Consider the following 17,122-nt stretch of genomic DNA (forward strand, 5'->3'; position numbering starts at 1 on the left):
TTTCTTTCAACCCCATTCATCACAGTCATACAAAACATATAGAGATTGATCAATATTTTATTCAGCAAAAGGTAGAAGATAGGGAAGTTGAACCAGCCTATATTCGGACGGCTGATCAGGTGGCGGATTTGTTCACTAAAGGTCTTACCGGCATACAATTTTGGTTTTTGAAGAGCAAGTTGTCCATAGTGCACGACCATGCACAACTTGAGGGAGGGTATTGAGACTGGATCATTTTACCCATTACGGGTTTGGATCTGGACCCGAAACCTATGTATTAATCCAAACTTCTCTGTATTGTTTATATTGGGTCTGGAACTGATGTAATATAGTGTAATATCCAAACCCAATCCAGTTTACAATATAAATATAACATATAGGGCACGATCCCAGTATGAAGGATCGTACCATCTGTTGCAACCGCCCCTCTCTCTCACAATCATCTCCTTCCTCTGCATCAACCGAACATTGGTGGACGAATTCTAACAGGGTTTACACTAGTGTGTTGATCAAGGAAATTATCAGCATATGCAGCACGCAAGAAGATACAAGTTAATTAACCAATTGGAGTTGGGATTCTAGGTTAATTTTGCAGGTTATTAGATGAGGGTATGGAAATTTTCTAATTTCACAAGTTGACAGTTTTAATTATAAAATTGGACAGAGATCTTGAGCTTGTTGCAACTGAGACTCTGAGCATCTAATCTCATGACTTATGAGTGCAATAACCAAGATGATCATGGGCACAAATTGTTAGCTTTTGTGACATGAAAATCTAGCACAAGCAATAGGATGCTGTCTAGGACCTGTCTGAGAACAGAAATAATAGAAACTGAAGGAGAAAGGTTTGAAAGAGAGAAGAAAGAGGCCACTGGTGAAGGAGAAGCAACAAATGTGAGCAACATGACAGAAAAAATGAATTACCTTTATATGGTTCATTTTTTGTTCTATAATGTGTTTTTTGGGGGAATGGTAGAGGGATGACTTCTGTAAAAGTTTACAAATTTCCTGTATGATGACATGCTAGAGAACAATGACTAAACTATTGGTATGTGTGCGGGGTTGAATGGGGTAGCTGGATGGAAAGTTGCGCTATCACAACCGAGGGGTTTCTGATTCAAAACCCACTGGGGTTGTCCCTCACCTTACCTATCCAGAAAAAATAATAATTATAATAATAATAAAAAACAATGAGTATGCTAATGTTTGGCATTCCTCATAAGCCATACATGGTGAGCATTAAAAGGAAAAAAAAAATAGAGAAAAAGGATTTTATTTTCAGGAAAAGACAGTTTTGGTGATGAGGTGGCGCCCAACAGTACAATCATCGAAATTGATTACAAAATTGGCTAACTCAAAACTAGCTGGATCAGAAGCTTATAATATAGATGATACCCACATTACCACATCTGAGTGAATGTCTATCAAGATCCAGCTTATGCCAAGAGAAGGTTTTTTATGCATCAATGACTTTTGGATATGACTTGCTCGCATCCTGTGTCTAATAATCAATCTGCCACCCTTTTCTTGTTAGTGGATCCGATTAAGACAATGTCTCGTTTGATTATTATTCAACAAGAAGTCAGAAATGTCTTTCTCTTGGACAGAAGGAGATTGAACATTCATTTGATCTTGATCCTTGTCAAGTGAAAAAACACTAGACTGGAAAAAAAAGTGGCCAAAACATTCTTGAACTGCCTATTGTTCCTTTCCAACCATACATCCCACTAGGCCAACATTATCCAGCATTTTTATACAAAGCACCACTTCCAGATCCTTTTCATTATTGTCAGACCCATTAGAAGGTGCCTAACACATGAATCATAATGAACATTGATGTCATGGCCTGGCCAAGCCAACTTAAATAAATTCTGGAAGATGCTACAAAACCAGAATAAGTGGAGGTAGTTTCATCGGCGTAAACAAAGACACCATCTGGTTGGAAATTATAAACCTTTACTTTTCCAAGAGTTTTGAGTATTGCTCTTGTCCATGGACAGCACCCATGTATACTGTCCTTTGGGAGGGGCCCCTCCCCCACAAAACATTTTTTGCGGCCAACCTTGAGTAATTATTTTGTGAGGATGTCAACTATTAGTCCTTAGCACCAATAAATTAAACAATTTCTCATCAATCAATATGTACATGATCATAGTGTGTGTAATGAATTACAAAAGAACAATAGAATGCCTCTATGGGCTTTACAAAACACACAAGGGTGTATATAAACAAGGACCACTTATGAATCAAATACAAGCATACAAGCACAAAAACACAAATGGGCAAGAGACAATCATAAAAAAAATATAGATCTTATTTTAGAGCACTTGCTTAAGTCAAACCCATACACATCTAAGGGGAAGCACCCCTATATATACACAAGGAGAGCCAATATAGTTGTTAGGAGCATTCCAACAGCTATATTTGGGCAATGACAATATTGCCCATAACAAAAACAGAAATTTAAAAATCGAAAGAAAATAAGGAAACAAAAAAATATACAAAGACACTAGTGCCTCTAGTGGGCACAGCCTGTACAGTGAAAAAACTGAAATACCCCTATTGGGTATTACCTATTACAATGATATATATAAAGCACTCTTTTGTCAATAATGCAGATAGCAGGTGATGGGTATACCTAGGCAGTGATGGGACCAAATGTTAGCAAGCCTTCTTGGTAGTGGTAGCTACAGGTTGGTAATTTGCTTCCATGTTGGCTCCAGAAATAGCTTATTTTTGTGACCACACCATGAAACTAACAGAGTGCCAAGGAAGAAATAATGTCCAGTGACTGGTTGTTTATTATTCTAGTTGTACACCCTGTCCATATCATAATAGGCTGTGATGGGAAGAGAAACATATTGGAGTTAAATTTACTGTGCAGTGTCCTCAGTTAGATGTCTCTATTTCCAAGAAGTTTCTTCACTGTTTCCAGGTGGTCATGGCACGAGGCATGCGTGACTTTGAATGTTCAATTCACCACACATTGCACAGGCTTTGCTGGGCATGGACAAGGTTAGGTAACATTAATCTCCCATTGAAAATAAGATGAGAGAGAATCGTTTACGGTGGTTTGGACATATTCGGCGAAGGCCTAATGATGCTCCAGTTAGAAGGATGGAGAAATGGGAAAATATATTAGTTAAAAGAGGTCGGGGTAGGCCTAGGAAGACATGGATGGAGGTGATAGGAAAGGATATGAATGCTTTGAACCTCACCGAGGACATGGCATTGGATAGAAATGATTGGAGGGGAAGGATTCATGTGGAAGACCCAGAATGATTTTCTTTTTTGGTTCATATCGCCGACCCCAATTGTTTTGGGATGAAGGCGTAGTTGTTGTTGTTGTTTGTAGGAGACACTCCTTGTATTGCTTTCATTGGAATTAATATAAATTTAAATTATTAGAAAGAACCGAAAGGAAGTGTTGGAACTTTCGCATAAGAGCTATCTTTTGTGCCTTTTGAAGCAGTCTCCACATTGACTGGAATGTTACTAGTTATAATATCTTGCCATTGCATGTGTGCACTTGATTTGGTCTATAAAGCCCACAGAATTTGAACACCACTTCAGTGTTTACTCAAGATCATAGCTACCTTAAGATTTATTTTTTTCTTTTCTACCTTCCATATATTTAATCACATAGGCTTGAACTTCTTCTTTGTGCCTGCTTTATATTTTGTGATTGTCGATGGATAATTTTTCTTTTTTCGACAGTAAGATTGGCTGCATGAAACTTTTCCTTACTATCTGATCCTTTTGGCAGTTCTTTCGGCAACTGGAGGGATCAAAGTAGACCATCCCAAGATGAGCAACGGTATCTTTTTGTGTGCTTTTATTACATGACATCTTTGGGTATGCAAGTACATGCATGTGCACATTTTAGGAATTGACAGAAAGCAGAACTTTTTCTGTTTAATGGAATCAGCTTATTTTTCATGCCGCTGGCGTCTAAAATTTTCTCATGTAATCCTTCAGATGTTGTGGTGATTGTCTCTGTTCTTATATTGGTTGGATTGTTTAGCATGCAACACTATGGGACAGACCGAGTTGGATGGCTATTCGCTCCCATTGTGCTTATTTGGTTTGTTTCTATCGGGGGTATTGGAGCTTTTAATATATGGAAATATGATAAGAAGGTACTGAAAGCTTTCTCTCCAGTTTACATTTATCGCTATTTCAAACGTGGAAAGAAAGAAAGCTGGGTCTCTCTTGGAGGGATTATGCTTAGCATTACAGGTTTTTTCTTCTTTCCCTTTTCAACGCAAATTCATTTTTACTCGTGGGATTATGTTCTTCACTTGTCAAAATGGGTTTTTTATTGTTGTAGGTACTGAAGCTCTCTATGCTGATATGTCTCATTTTTCTGTGGTGGCTATTCAGGTTAGATGTCTTCCCATGCAATATTTTAATTCATTCCTAGTTTTTCTTCCATTTACTTCATTAAAAGTTGTACTTCTCTGTGCAGATTGCATTCACTGTAGTTGTGTTCCCATGCCTACTTTTGGCATATACAGGACAAGCAGCATACATTATTGAGCATCAGGATCATGTCATGGATGCCTTTTATAGGTCCATTCCAGGTTGTGCATATTCTTCACTACTTATATTCATTTTTATTATGAAATTTCTACTAATTTTTTTTTGTCTTTCTTTAATTGTAGAGTCCATATATTGGCCAATGTTTCTAGTCGCAACTGCAGCAGCTGTTGTTGCTAGTCAGGCCACAATTTCTGCAACATTTTCAATAATCAAGCAGTCTCTTGCACTTGGATGCTTCCCAAGGGTCAAGGTCGTGCACACTTCAAAAAAGTTTCTTAGACAGATATACATACCAGATATTAATTGGATTCTTATGATTCTCTGCATCATTGTTACTGCTGGTTTCAGAAATACAAGTCAGATTGGAAACGCATATGGTAAGTTTGTGCCAATTAGTGTTTTTATCTTGTGCAAATTGTAATGTCAAGCCTGCCTTCTGCAACTTCATACGAAATTGCTTTAAAACATGGTGATATACAATGATGGACATTTTACTCAATTGTTTGTAGTTCACTGATTTATAATGAAAGCATTCAATGCTTTGATTTGGTTAGGATCCAAATAAATTAGTACAGTGAAAAGAGAATAATGTTTGATTGTCTTACTTTTGCAAAAAGTGGTTGGCACTGAAGGAAATTACAAGGTGATGAAGTTTTGAGGGTACAATGAGAGAAAAAAGACAAAAGGTATTAAGTGAACTATGTGAAATACATTGGGTTAATTTATGAAGTTCTTGTTCATCTGTGTTTGATATGATTTAGTGATTCAAGGACTTGTTTAATTTTTTGAACTTCCTTGCACTTTGTTATTTAAGATCCATCCCTTTGAGAAGGTGATGCAAATGAAGCCAAACTGACAATACAGGCATGTTGATGAAGCTCAGGCCTAACCATGTTAGAATTGAAGTTATTGTCGTTAATGAAAAGTATGAGTATTTGTGGCAATGACATGACAATTATGCCATAGTTTATTTGACTACCACGACTCCAAATATCAGGTACCAATACATTGGACATAGACTGATGTGCTTTAGTTGAAGCCTCTTTCAAAACATATAGATTTTTATGTCTTTCAACCTTAGCAAGTGCTTGATTCGAACATGCTTGTGTATGACCATGATTCCTTTTCTTTATTAAGAAAAAGATTCTAACTGAATTTCTTTATCAACAAAGAATAGGAAGGAAAGGATGAATGACTAAGGAAACAAGTGAAAAGAGGGGTTAATAGGAAAGAAACAATATTAGTATAAAGGAATCTGTAATTGAAAGGTTAGGGAAAATTGGAAAAAACAGAAGAGGGATGGGGTAGGTTTAATAAATATTGATACATGGGCGGATGTGGAGGCAGGAGTATTCTAAGGTTTGACTTATGGAGTATAACGACCCCAACTCATACATGTAAAAAAAGTGACAATTTAAAAAAAAAAAAAAACAAGTGCGGAAACATTGCCAGAGACCCAGTTACAACACATCCACAACCACAAGGGATCTTATACTCATCTTTCAAATCGTATCAAACCGAACTTTATTTATTAAAATGCATAGAGTCTGAGACATAAGAAAATAAAATATAAATAAAGTAAAAAGAAAAGTCACGTTATCCAAAGAAATCTGCTAACAATCGTGTGGTCTCCTCGTAGCTCCTCTCAAAGCAAGTCGTCTCACTAGGCATTTGAGGCTGCAAAAAACACAAAAATAAGGGTGTCAGAATCCAAAGAATTTTGTGTACGAATCCCTCTAACAAACAAATAAAAAAAAAAAACATAAATAAGATTCATGCAATATTTTAGAGGGATGCAATTATAACAATTTCATAACTCAATTAATTATTCATGCAATAGAGAATAATTATTAAGCATGAGGGACAATTTAATAAACAACAGAGACCACAATTTAAGCAATGAGGACATTTAATATGCATTAGAGAATCATGCATTCACCCATATATCACAATTAAGGGAACAATTAAATATGCATATTCTAATGCATAGCAAGAATATGCATGATTTCCGTGCAATGCATGAATACATTATTATTTTTTATCAGAGTTTTCTTTTCATATGCATGTCTCTATTAAATGCACATAATTTAAGTTTTTCTTTTTAATTATCATTGCCCGCGGATACTCTAAACGGGTAAGAATTTTCAAGGTTAAGTAGGGTCCCAAGGGTAACTTAGCACACAAGTTGTATTTTATTATTGGGTTTCAAACTTAGCCCTCGATCGATATAAAAAATCAACACCATCTATCGAAACATTGGAAATCAACAACCAATGTCGGGACACTATGGAAATCAACAACCATAATGTCACTTTCTTGGTATACCAAAACAACAACTGTATCTACACACCATCCCTAGACAAAGCGACAAATTCTTCCTAAAACCGTGACCAGGAGAAGAACCTCAATATCGGGTTCAGGGGTAACAACACACACAGAGTTTTAGTATCCTCACGGTTCTCCAAAATCGCAATGTCCAAGATTCTCATACTATAGAAGGGACATCAAGTGTAACGCCCCAAAAATCCAGGACTTGTAACTTTTTAGAAAAAGTTTAGAAAGCTTTGAAATCATACAATAATCAGAGTTTAAATAATACTTCAGCAGAAAATGATATTTTTAAAACCACAAGTCAATGAACCTTGAGCACATTACAACGTAAACTTTCCTTTTGTCAAATCTCGCACAACCATTGAAATCAAATGGTTTAGAAACGGAGTTTCAATAATTGAGAATTCGTTTGTTGAAACCAAGAAGAAGCTTACTAAAACAGTTTTATTAACTCATGGTTTAATAAAAGAGAAATTTTGAAACACACTTTATACCAAATTTACCAATATGTCCTCAGGAGCGAAACGTCAGGGAAAGAGCTCTATCTTGACCTCATTACGCTATCGTGCCATCGCAAACTGTATTAGCTATCCAAAATCTGCCTATAAAATGGGTCAGTTTTACTAAAAACTGGTAGGTGCACAGACAGGACAATATAGAACATAATTAAGCAGAATAATTTAATATGTCAAGTAGACAGGCAATTAAATAGCAATTTGCTTTCAGTAGAGTCATAGAGCAAACTATCATGAGCACAATGCTAAAATTATTACAAGCATTTTACTGGCACAAGTAAGCTAACTACTACAAGCAAAGAACTGCATAAGAAATTTAACTAGCAAAATACAATATTTCATCAACCACACACACAATTCCATAAGTATTGAACCTGTTGTACCCTATAACTTTCATACGTGCATAACTGAACACATTGTGTGATCGGATTTAAATTATGTTTCGATATTAACTGGCCAAGCGGGTACGCACAAGGCACGACTCTAGAAACAGCCTAGACTGATCGGGGGTTTATTATGCTATGTATTTTATGATAACCCGGATAGCTGACTGAGTCCGCACCTAAGGGGACGGTCGGTGACCAAGAGAGAAATCCTCAAAGCAGCATAAACAATGGATGCATCCCAAATATAGAGAGCTACCACCTAGGATAATTATGGTAGTCCCATTCCCCTAACTCCGATGACTGGGGAAGCCGAGTCTTTTGCTCGTAACTGCCATTAATGGCCTGTCCATCGAAGTTTTGTACCTTCCTGTCCTCTCTCCTGACAGGAGTCAGCGATTCGAATGAGTATATCAGGGGTAGTTAACTGAAGACCCATTCTACATACTCTGATCTTTCGACCAACTCGAGTATCTTGCCGGTGAAGGCGAAAAGATCACTTATTTAGGTGATCACATCATTTGTTATTTGCACTTATCGAGGTTGCCACAACCTACTCATCCAATCATCGCAACATAAGAAGACGTACTTGTCAAAAAGTACGGTCGTACTTGTCAAAAGTACGACTACGATGAAAGGGAAATGGTTCCACAAAAGAAACCCCAACAGATATTATCTGCAAAAGAATTAATACAACACAGCCTGGCAAGATAAGTTTTGAATTCACTTCAACAACATTTTTCATATTTCATGATGCAAGGTCATCTCGGATCTCTCGTCCGATCAACAAAGTACTTAACATGTTGTGCATGTCTAAAAGTACGCTATACTGATCAAGGGAGGTGTGTGGGCTTCTCAAAAGGAACACCCAACACACAACTTCATAACGATCCAAAGAATATAGGAGTGCTCATTTGGCACGATTCATCCTTAAAAGCCATAATGCCACATTAAGTCATTCACGCAAGGCACAACACTATCAATCTTACATCCAAAATTTATCTTAGTATCTGACATGTGACACTAGATTGATAAATACAGAATGGGTCCTTCAACAGAACCCCACTCATTTATATGCTCATGCCCCTGATCGGGGTTATTCGAATTGGGTCGCAACTCGAATCGGGGTTATAAAATATTTCTCCCAAGTGTGTGCACCTGGGAGGGCCTATATGTGACTTCGAAATCCGACAGGACTTAAAACTTAACTTTGCAAAGGTTGTGCACTTTGAAGAGCCCTGGGTTTGCAGAAGGAAATCCTCTTTAAAAGAACTATAGCGCACAAGTGCAACTTCTAGTGTTTTGAAAACAAGTGATAACAGGATAGGCACAAGACTACATTTATGTAAGTACATATTTACCATGAGTGTGAGCATATGCAGGTTATAACATGTCAACAAATAACTCTCGACTTGCAATGCCGCACATCGAGGGAAAAACGCATAAGTAACACACGAGGTGCCAAACCATACCTTGACCACTTAGATAGGCAGACACATAAGGTCATAAGTAATACGTGAGACACGAAGTCGTACCTCACTCAAATGAAATATGCAGGCTGTAAAACCCCATTTAAAAAAAAATATGTTTGGACTCGGGCCGGGCCGGGTCGGGTCCGGACCCGACCCGAGCCCCTTTTTATTTTAGGGTTTTCAAAAACCCAAGCATTCGGGTGCCGCAACCCCCCCCCCCCCTTTTCTTTCCCCTTCGCGTGCGGGCAAGTTTGGGAAAACCCACCAGGGGTTTCCCCTTTCGATTGCCCCCTGCGCCTTTATGAGAGAGGTTGGGGGGCGAGGGGAGTCACGCCTCCCTCTCGCAGCCCTCGCTCCCCCCTCCGCGCCGGTCTCCTCCCTGCTGCGCACGCCGCCGACGCCGGCCACCACTCCCAGGTACGCCGTTCTCTTCTCCTCCCTCTTCTTTTCCTCACCCCCCTCTCTGTCACCTTGCCGGGAGGCCGGCAAGCGGCGCACAGCCCCTGCCGTGCCCTCCTGCCTCTCCGGTAATCACCGGAGGGCCGACAGGTGGCCTGCAAGGCCCCTGTCGTCCCCTCTTCCCTCTGGGGGTGCGCCGGCAGGGGACCAATGGCCCCTGCGACACTCCCTCACCTCTGTGGGTGACAGGGAAACTGACGGGAGGTCGGTTTCTCTCCCTGTCACCCCCACCCCGGTCTCTCTTTCGGCAGGGGTCAGTTCCCCTGCCACCTTTCGACCACCTTTAGGCAGGGGCAATGCCCCTGCCGCTTCTTGTTTTTTTTGGCAGGCGGGGGCTCGCCCGCTGCCTCTTGTGTTCTGGCGCGCAGGGGTAGTGCCCCTGCCGCCTTCCTGTCTCGGCTGGCAGGGGCAATGCCCCTGCCGCCCTTTATTTTGTTGGGCTGGCAGGGGCTCACCCCCTGCCGCCCTCTGGCTTCTGGGAGGGCAGGGAATACCCCCTGCCGCTCTTGACCCTCGGCACGCAGGGGGGCCGGACACCCCCCCCCCCTGCGGCTCCGCGATTTTTGACTGGCAGGGGTCGAGGCCCCTGCCATTTGTAGGTGTTTCTGGCAGGGGCCGAGGCCCCTGCCGTCTCTTGATTCGTCAGGCAGGGGCTGGGGCCCCTGCCATTCCTCATTTTCGACAGGCAGGGGCTGGGGCCCTTGCCATTTCTTCATTTTTGTCAGGCAAGGGCCAGGGCCCTTGCCATTCTGTTTGTACCAGGGAGGGGCCGAGGCCCTGCCTTTCCCTGCTCTTGAGGTAGGGACCGAGACCCCTGCCATGCGTGACCTGTTTGGCTGGGGCAAGGGCCCTGCCCTTCGCGTTTTGTCATGCAGGGGCCGAGGCCCCTGCCATTCGCTATTATTGTCAGTCAGGGGCCGAGGCCCCTACCATTCACTATTTCGTCAGGCAAGGGCCGAGGGCCCTGCCTTTTGTTGTTCTGTCTGGAAGGGGCCGGTATCCCCGGTCACTTAATCCTACCCTTGCTCCCGTCGCACCATTTAATTAAATTATCATAATTGAATACTCACCCTGTTGCAGACCTCGCATCGGACCCCCCGCTCTGGCTCCGCGGCCCGAGCCTCGTATCATCTACATGCGTAGACGCACGCAGCTGCACGACATCCCGAGGTAGGGGAAAGTCGCACGATGGGTTTGTAAGAATGAAATAAAATTATAAGGATTTTGTGATAGAATAGTTTATTTGGCATGCATTCTCACTCGTAGGATTTCCTAACTGGTGATTATCTGTGTTGTGTTTCTGCATCTGTATTCTTTTGAAATTTCATGCTTATTGTTGAAGCTCTACGAGTAGACTCATTGCTAGAAAGACCTTATTCCTGTATTTTCGCCTTGCTCACTGTTATAAGTTACTATAAATGCCTTATTGATTATTGCCTGATGAATCTTGGATGCGACTTCTTGATTCTTAGTATTCGAGCATGCCAAGCATAATACAGACATTTATAAAACCTTGTGATAGGTTATCTATCGAGAACCCACAAATTTACTTTCGTAATTAGACTTGAAGAAAAGTATGATACAATAGTACGGGAGGTCATTCAGTACCTCAAAGTGATTAAGAAACTCCTTATTGATATCCATGAGATGATACCGGCCTCCACAGGCCCCTCTGCTCAGAGAGCAATTCATGTTATGCATGAACCAAAAGAATCATAAACCATTATGTTGCCCTCTCATCGTAGTTGTACCTCTAGGAAGGTACGATCGTACTTTTGGACAAGTACGTCCCATGTGGGTTACGATGGTGGGATGATGAGGTTGTGGCAACCTCGATGAGTGCAATTAGCAAAATGCTGAGATCACATAAAAATGTGACCATTCGCCTTCACAGGCAAGATGCTCGAGTGGGTCTAATGGACCAGAGCATGTAGGATGGGGCGACGGTTAAGAAACCCCCGTCGTACCCATCCGATCTTCACGGTTCATCAAGGGAGAGGATGGATGGTACAAAGACTCCGATGGACAGGTTGTTAACAACCACCCCACGGGCAAAAGACTCGGTTTTCCCCAGTCATCGGAGTTAGGGGAATTGGGATTACCATAAATTATCCTAGGTGGTAACTCCCAGGCACTTCTGCAGAAGTTGGATGCATCCATGGGCCACGAATGCCTTTGGGGATTTACTCTCTTGGTCACTGACCGTCCCCTTAGGAGCGGACTCAGTCAGTAATCCGGGTTAATGAAAACACCTGACATAATAAACCCCCGGATCGGTCTCGGCTGTTTCTACGTTTCGCGTCTGTGCGTACCCACAGGCCAGCTAATATCAGAACTTAAAGAATATCTTCATGAATAGTTGTAGATGACTGAGACTTACACTGCTTCAACTAACAACTCTTTGCACTTATTACATTTGTTAGTATTACATTTGTTAGAATAGACTGAAGTTGCTTTAATTGCTTAAATATCATAACTGTTTATCTCATGAATGTCCTGTTTTATTTTCATTCTGCTTATCTGTTCGTGCACCTACTGGTTTGTTATGAAACTGACCCATTTCATGGGCAGGTAAGGAGTAGGACTTCACTGGCGGCCGATGGCGTGGTGCAACGTGGATCAAGATTCATCTTCTTTCTGCTGGCGGCTTGGCTCTGGGACTTTTTGGAGTTTTCTTAGATTTATTGAACTTTGGAATAAAATGCTCATTTTGTAATAAACTGCAGATTTTAATCGATTGCCTTAGTTCTTAAATTCCTTTAAGTTGTACATGTGAATGACGGTTTTTCAGCTAATGTACCCAGAATTGTTGACTTGTGTTCCTTTCTAAATGTCTTCCGCTGTCATTTTAAAACTTAAAACTTTAAATCTTTGAAAGGTTTTTCGATAAAACTTTCGAAATCACAAGTCGAAATTTTGGGGCGTTACACAGGCATAAATGTATACATGCAAACAAGGGCATATGTATTTCAAAAAGTACGAAACCACACCTCAAATTCATAAACAACTACGCAAAATAATAATCGAAGAATGAAATTGTACATCAACCCATAGGAACGTACAAGCAAGTATATATGCAAGCAATTAAGGGCATAAGTATTGCAAAAAGTGCGAAACCACCTTCAACACATAAGCAAATACGCAAATTAATACTCGAAAAGTAAAATCGTACATCGACTCATAAACATGCAGACAAGAATAATACGCCACGCAAAAGCAATATAAATCTAAGTACAACTAGCATGTACATCTTAATTATTTCAACTTAATTAGATCTATTGCCTCTTGTGCGACTTTACCCTACCTTGGGATGTCGTGCAACTGCGTACGCCTACGCGTGAGGATAATACGAGGGTCGGGCCGCGGAGCACGAACGGGACCTGTTGCGTAAACTGCAACGACACGTTATTAGTATGCATTTAAATGAATAGGAAAAACGACAACAAAGGACTGAGGTCTCGGCTCCTTCCGACTGAACAATAAAATAGCAGGGGCTTCGACCCCTGCCTGCCAAAATAGCGACTGCCTTACGAAGGTAACAAGTGGCAGGGACACTGGTCCCTGCGTGCCAGCTCAGAATGGCAGGGGTCTCGGCCCCTGCCAGACAGAATAATGAAGGGCAAGGGTATCGGCCCCTACCTCGCAGAACAGAGAACGGCAGGGGCCTCGGCCCCCTTGCCTGAAGAACACGGAATGGCAGGGGCCTCGGCCTGGCACAAAAATAGGGAATGGCAGGGCCCCCAGCCCCTGTCTGACGAATCAAGGGACAGCAAGGGCCTCGGCCCATGCCTGAAGAACCAACAAATGGCAGGGGCCTCGACCCTTGCTTGACAAATCCGCGGAGCCGCAGGGGGTGAGAAGCCCCCTGCGTGCCGAGAATCAAGGGGCAGCAAGGGGATATCCCCTGCCCTCCCAGAAGCCAAGAGGCGGCAGGGGGCGAGCCCCTGCTAGCCCAGCAAAACAAAGGGCGACAGGGGCATCACCCCTGCCAGCCGGGATGGGAAGGCGACAGGGGCATTACCTCTGCATGCCAAAACCCCAGGGGCAGCAGGGGTGAGCCCCTGCCTGCCGGGGAAACAGGAAACGGCAGTGCCCCTGCCTACCGAAGATTGAGAGGCGGCAGGGGGGCTAACCCCTGCCAGAGAGAGACAGCTCGGGACGGGGGTGACAGGGGGCAACCGACCTCCCGTCGGTTTCCCTATCACCCACAGGGGTGAGGATGTGTCGCAGGGGCCATTGGTCCTCTGTCGGCACTCCAGCGCACCCCCAGAGGGAAGAGGGGACGACAGGGGCCTCGTAGGCCACCTGTCGGGCCTTCGAAGAGCACAGGAGAGGCGGGAGGACGCGGCCGGGGGGTCGTGCGCCGCCTGTCGGCCTCTCGGCGAGTTGACAGAGAGGGGGGTGAGGAGGAGAAGAGGGTGGAGACGGCGTACCTGGAAAGAGGCCGACGACGATGGCCGGCGTCGTCGATCGACGTCGGCGGGGGGGTTGCAGCAGCGGCGACACTGGAGGCGTGCGCAGGGAAGAAGGAGACGCAAGGGGGACGTGTGCCTCCCCTTGTCCTCCACTGGTGCTCTTAAAGAGCTCGGGGGAGGATGCGTGAAATCGGGAAACCCCGATTTCCATCCTTATCGGGTTGAAAAAGGGGGGGGGGGTTGCGGCGCACAGGGGAAAGACCTCTTGTGTCGTTTTTTTTTTAAAACCCTAACGACAATGGGCCTGGGTCGGGTCCGGACCCGACCCGGCCCAGGTCCGATAATTTTTTTTTTAAATGCGGGTTTTACATCAAGAAAACGTAGATTACACCGTTCTTTTAATTTTTTTTATCTTGTTATTAATTTATCTCCTTTAAATTGCAATTCAATATGCAGAATTAATAACACAAGCTCGCAAATCAACATGCGAAGTTCTTCACGGGACTACAGCTCATGGCAACATAGAACAATGCAATAATAATATCACATTTGATTTTTGCAATGCATAAAACAACTAAAACAAAGAGCAACAAATGTTCAAGGCTCACATGGCCTACGATGATCCATTTTGATCATCTATGCATTCATATGCAAAAATCATTAAGAATGTGCCAATGCATTTATTTCGCAGGCTCTTTAATGCACAATTATGTATGTCAATTCAGGAATGTGCATGAAACAATAATATCATATGCATGTGTATGAGTTCACATAATCATGTTAAATGCACGCTTCCATTCATGAACCAATTTAATTAAACAAGTGAACCAATACATTCTTTTATTTACAAATCATGCAACTGAACATGTGAACACTCCTATCACTTACTACAATCCAATTAATACATGCAAACACTCACGCCATTATGAACATGTAAGAGCATATCAATTTCATTATATACGTTCACATGAAAATACAACTATGCAATACCACTTTGATTCAGCATAGCGTAGCAAATTTAAGCACAAGAGTATTACATTCTCTTGCATGCATATGGCCCAAGTTTTTTTTTTCTTTTTTCTTTTTTTTTGTTGCTGCCCAACCAACAGGATTTGGCTGGTCCTTATCAGCCTACTGGCTGCCCACTACCTAAATAACAAAAAAAAAAACAACTCTTTTATTTATTTTTATTGTTTTTCTTGTGTTACCAAAATTCTCAGGCACATGGCCCGGTCGACTGCAGTTGGCTGAGACTGTGCCCTTCTCAAAGTTGCCCAGTAATGTCAGGGAAGCTATCTAGAGAAGCAAGACACCAATATGTCGGCTATGAGTGTAACGCCCCAAAATTTCAAACTTGCAACCCTTTTAGAAAAACAGACAAGAAACTAAAAATGAATCTCTTCATCTCAGAGATGGTTTACGAAATCAGCGGAAGACTATACTTTTGTTAATTTCAGAAAGGCAAGCTGACAACTTTGGGCCCCGCTAGCTAAAAGAACCAAAACGCACAACCCATGCTACTTGCAAACACTTGGAAAAGCCACTTTCATTTAAGAAGTTCTCCAAATAGTACAAAATTCGGATATCCCAAGGAAAATCCATTACAAAACCCCAAACAACAGGACGCGAGCTAAGAGCAGGAAGAAGAACGTCTTGAAGCCATCCCGCCATCGCCTGTGGTGTACCTAATCATCACCTGTACCCATAGAATGGGTTAGTTTCGCGAAAAACTAGTAGGTGCACAAGAGAGACTACAAAAAACTGAATTATGTAAATTTAATTCAGTAGGTTAAACAGTTTAAAGCAGATATGCAGTTAAACAAGTAAGCAATGCATGCAGATAACTAGTGCAAACGCGTAAGTAGTGCAAGCGAACAAGTAGTGCAAGCAAACAAGCAAATCAGTAGTGCAAGCAAATCAGTAGTGCATTTGCAAGCGAATCAGTAGTGCAAGCGAATCAGTAGTGCAAACGAGTCAGTAGTGCAAACGAGTCTCACGACCCAACAACCAATGTGAACAGACTTTATGTTCTGATATTACTGGCCTACGGGTACGCGCAGACAAAACGTAGAAACAACTGAGACTAGTTCGGGCGTCTGTTATTCTATGTATTTTCAATAACCCGAATAGCTAGTTGAGTCCGCTCCAAAGGGGACGACTTTAGCCGAGAGAGGATTCTCCAGAGGCTGAAAAACAGTGCCACGGATGCATCCAACTTCTGTAGAAGTGTTGAGCTAACTATTGTAGCCACCTCTTCATCTTATGCTGTGGTCTTCAAACCACTCGAGCATCTTGCCTGTGAAGGTGAATGTGAGGCCATTTATGTGATTACAACATTGTGCATTTAGCACTGTTCGAGGTCACACGACCGTCTCATCCAATCATTGCAGTACTAGACGTGTCGTGCACGACTACAAGTATTCTAGGATGAAGGGGGTATAGCTCCTCAATAGAAGCCTCAACAGGAGTGTTTCACAAAGATGTAAAGTTTATCTACTTTACTTTATCTTTTGAAACAACAGTACATTGTGCCAACATTATGCATGTGATTATCTCGAATCACATCCGCTATCGGGGTATCTACATGTCTAGCATGACTCGATACCAGCCTCGATAGATGGGATACGGGTTTCTCAACAGAACACCCGCTAAGAAGTTCGCTCGAACCCCCAACTCGGGATCACCCGAGATATGCCAAAAAGGCGAGCAGAACCAGCCAGTCACTTCCTTCCAAATGCTTCGATTTGGAGCAGTCTTTGATGCTTTTGCGCAGCTCCCTAAATCTCAAGTCGACTCTGCAGGACTGCGCACACTAAGAGTCAGGCTCCTTGCGAGGTATCCCTCTCCTTAGACGAGGATGTAACACTAGCTCCCAACTCAACTCTCGTCGCAAGAGAGAGGATAGTATGTAATACCCATAATTTTTAGGCATTTATTTAAACATATTATAATATATATTTCATAACAGGAGGGATTTGGGCCTGTGATCCACATACCGGATCCAT

At 42.4% G+C, this 17,122-nt stretch overlaps 1 protein-coding gene across 2 annotated transcripts in view; it reads left to right on the plus strand.

Annotated features, from left to right (window-relative positions):
- The window catches only part of LOC149834547 (putative potassium transporter 11), a 78,975-nt gene that overhangs the window by 21,156 nt on the left and 40,697 nt on the right, over positions 1-17,122 (plus strand). For both annotated transcript variants that reach the window (XM_090010183.1, XM_090010184.1), the window contains exons 4-8: positions 3,767-3,817; positions 3,979-4,239; positions 4,331-4,383; positions 4,469-4,583; positions 4,665-4,919. In XM_090010183.1, the coding sequence (XP_089866309.1) occupies positions 3,767-3,817; positions 3,979-4,239; positions 4,331-4,383; positions 4,469-4,583; positions 4,665-4,919 (735 nt within the window). The remainder of the gene's footprint in view (positions 1-3,766; positions 3,818-3,978; positions 4,240-4,330; positions 4,384-4,468; positions 4,584-4,664; positions 4,920-17,122) is intronic.

Source organism: Nuphar pumila, chromosome 6 (assembly GCF_984573655.1).
Source record: "Nuphar pumila chromosome 6, dmNupPumi1.hap1.1, whole genome shotgun sequence".
In the NCBI taxonomy this organism is placed as follows: domain Eukaryota; kingdom Viridiplantae; phylum Streptophyta; class Magnoliopsida; order Nymphaeales; family Nymphaeaceae; genus Nuphar; species Nuphar pumila.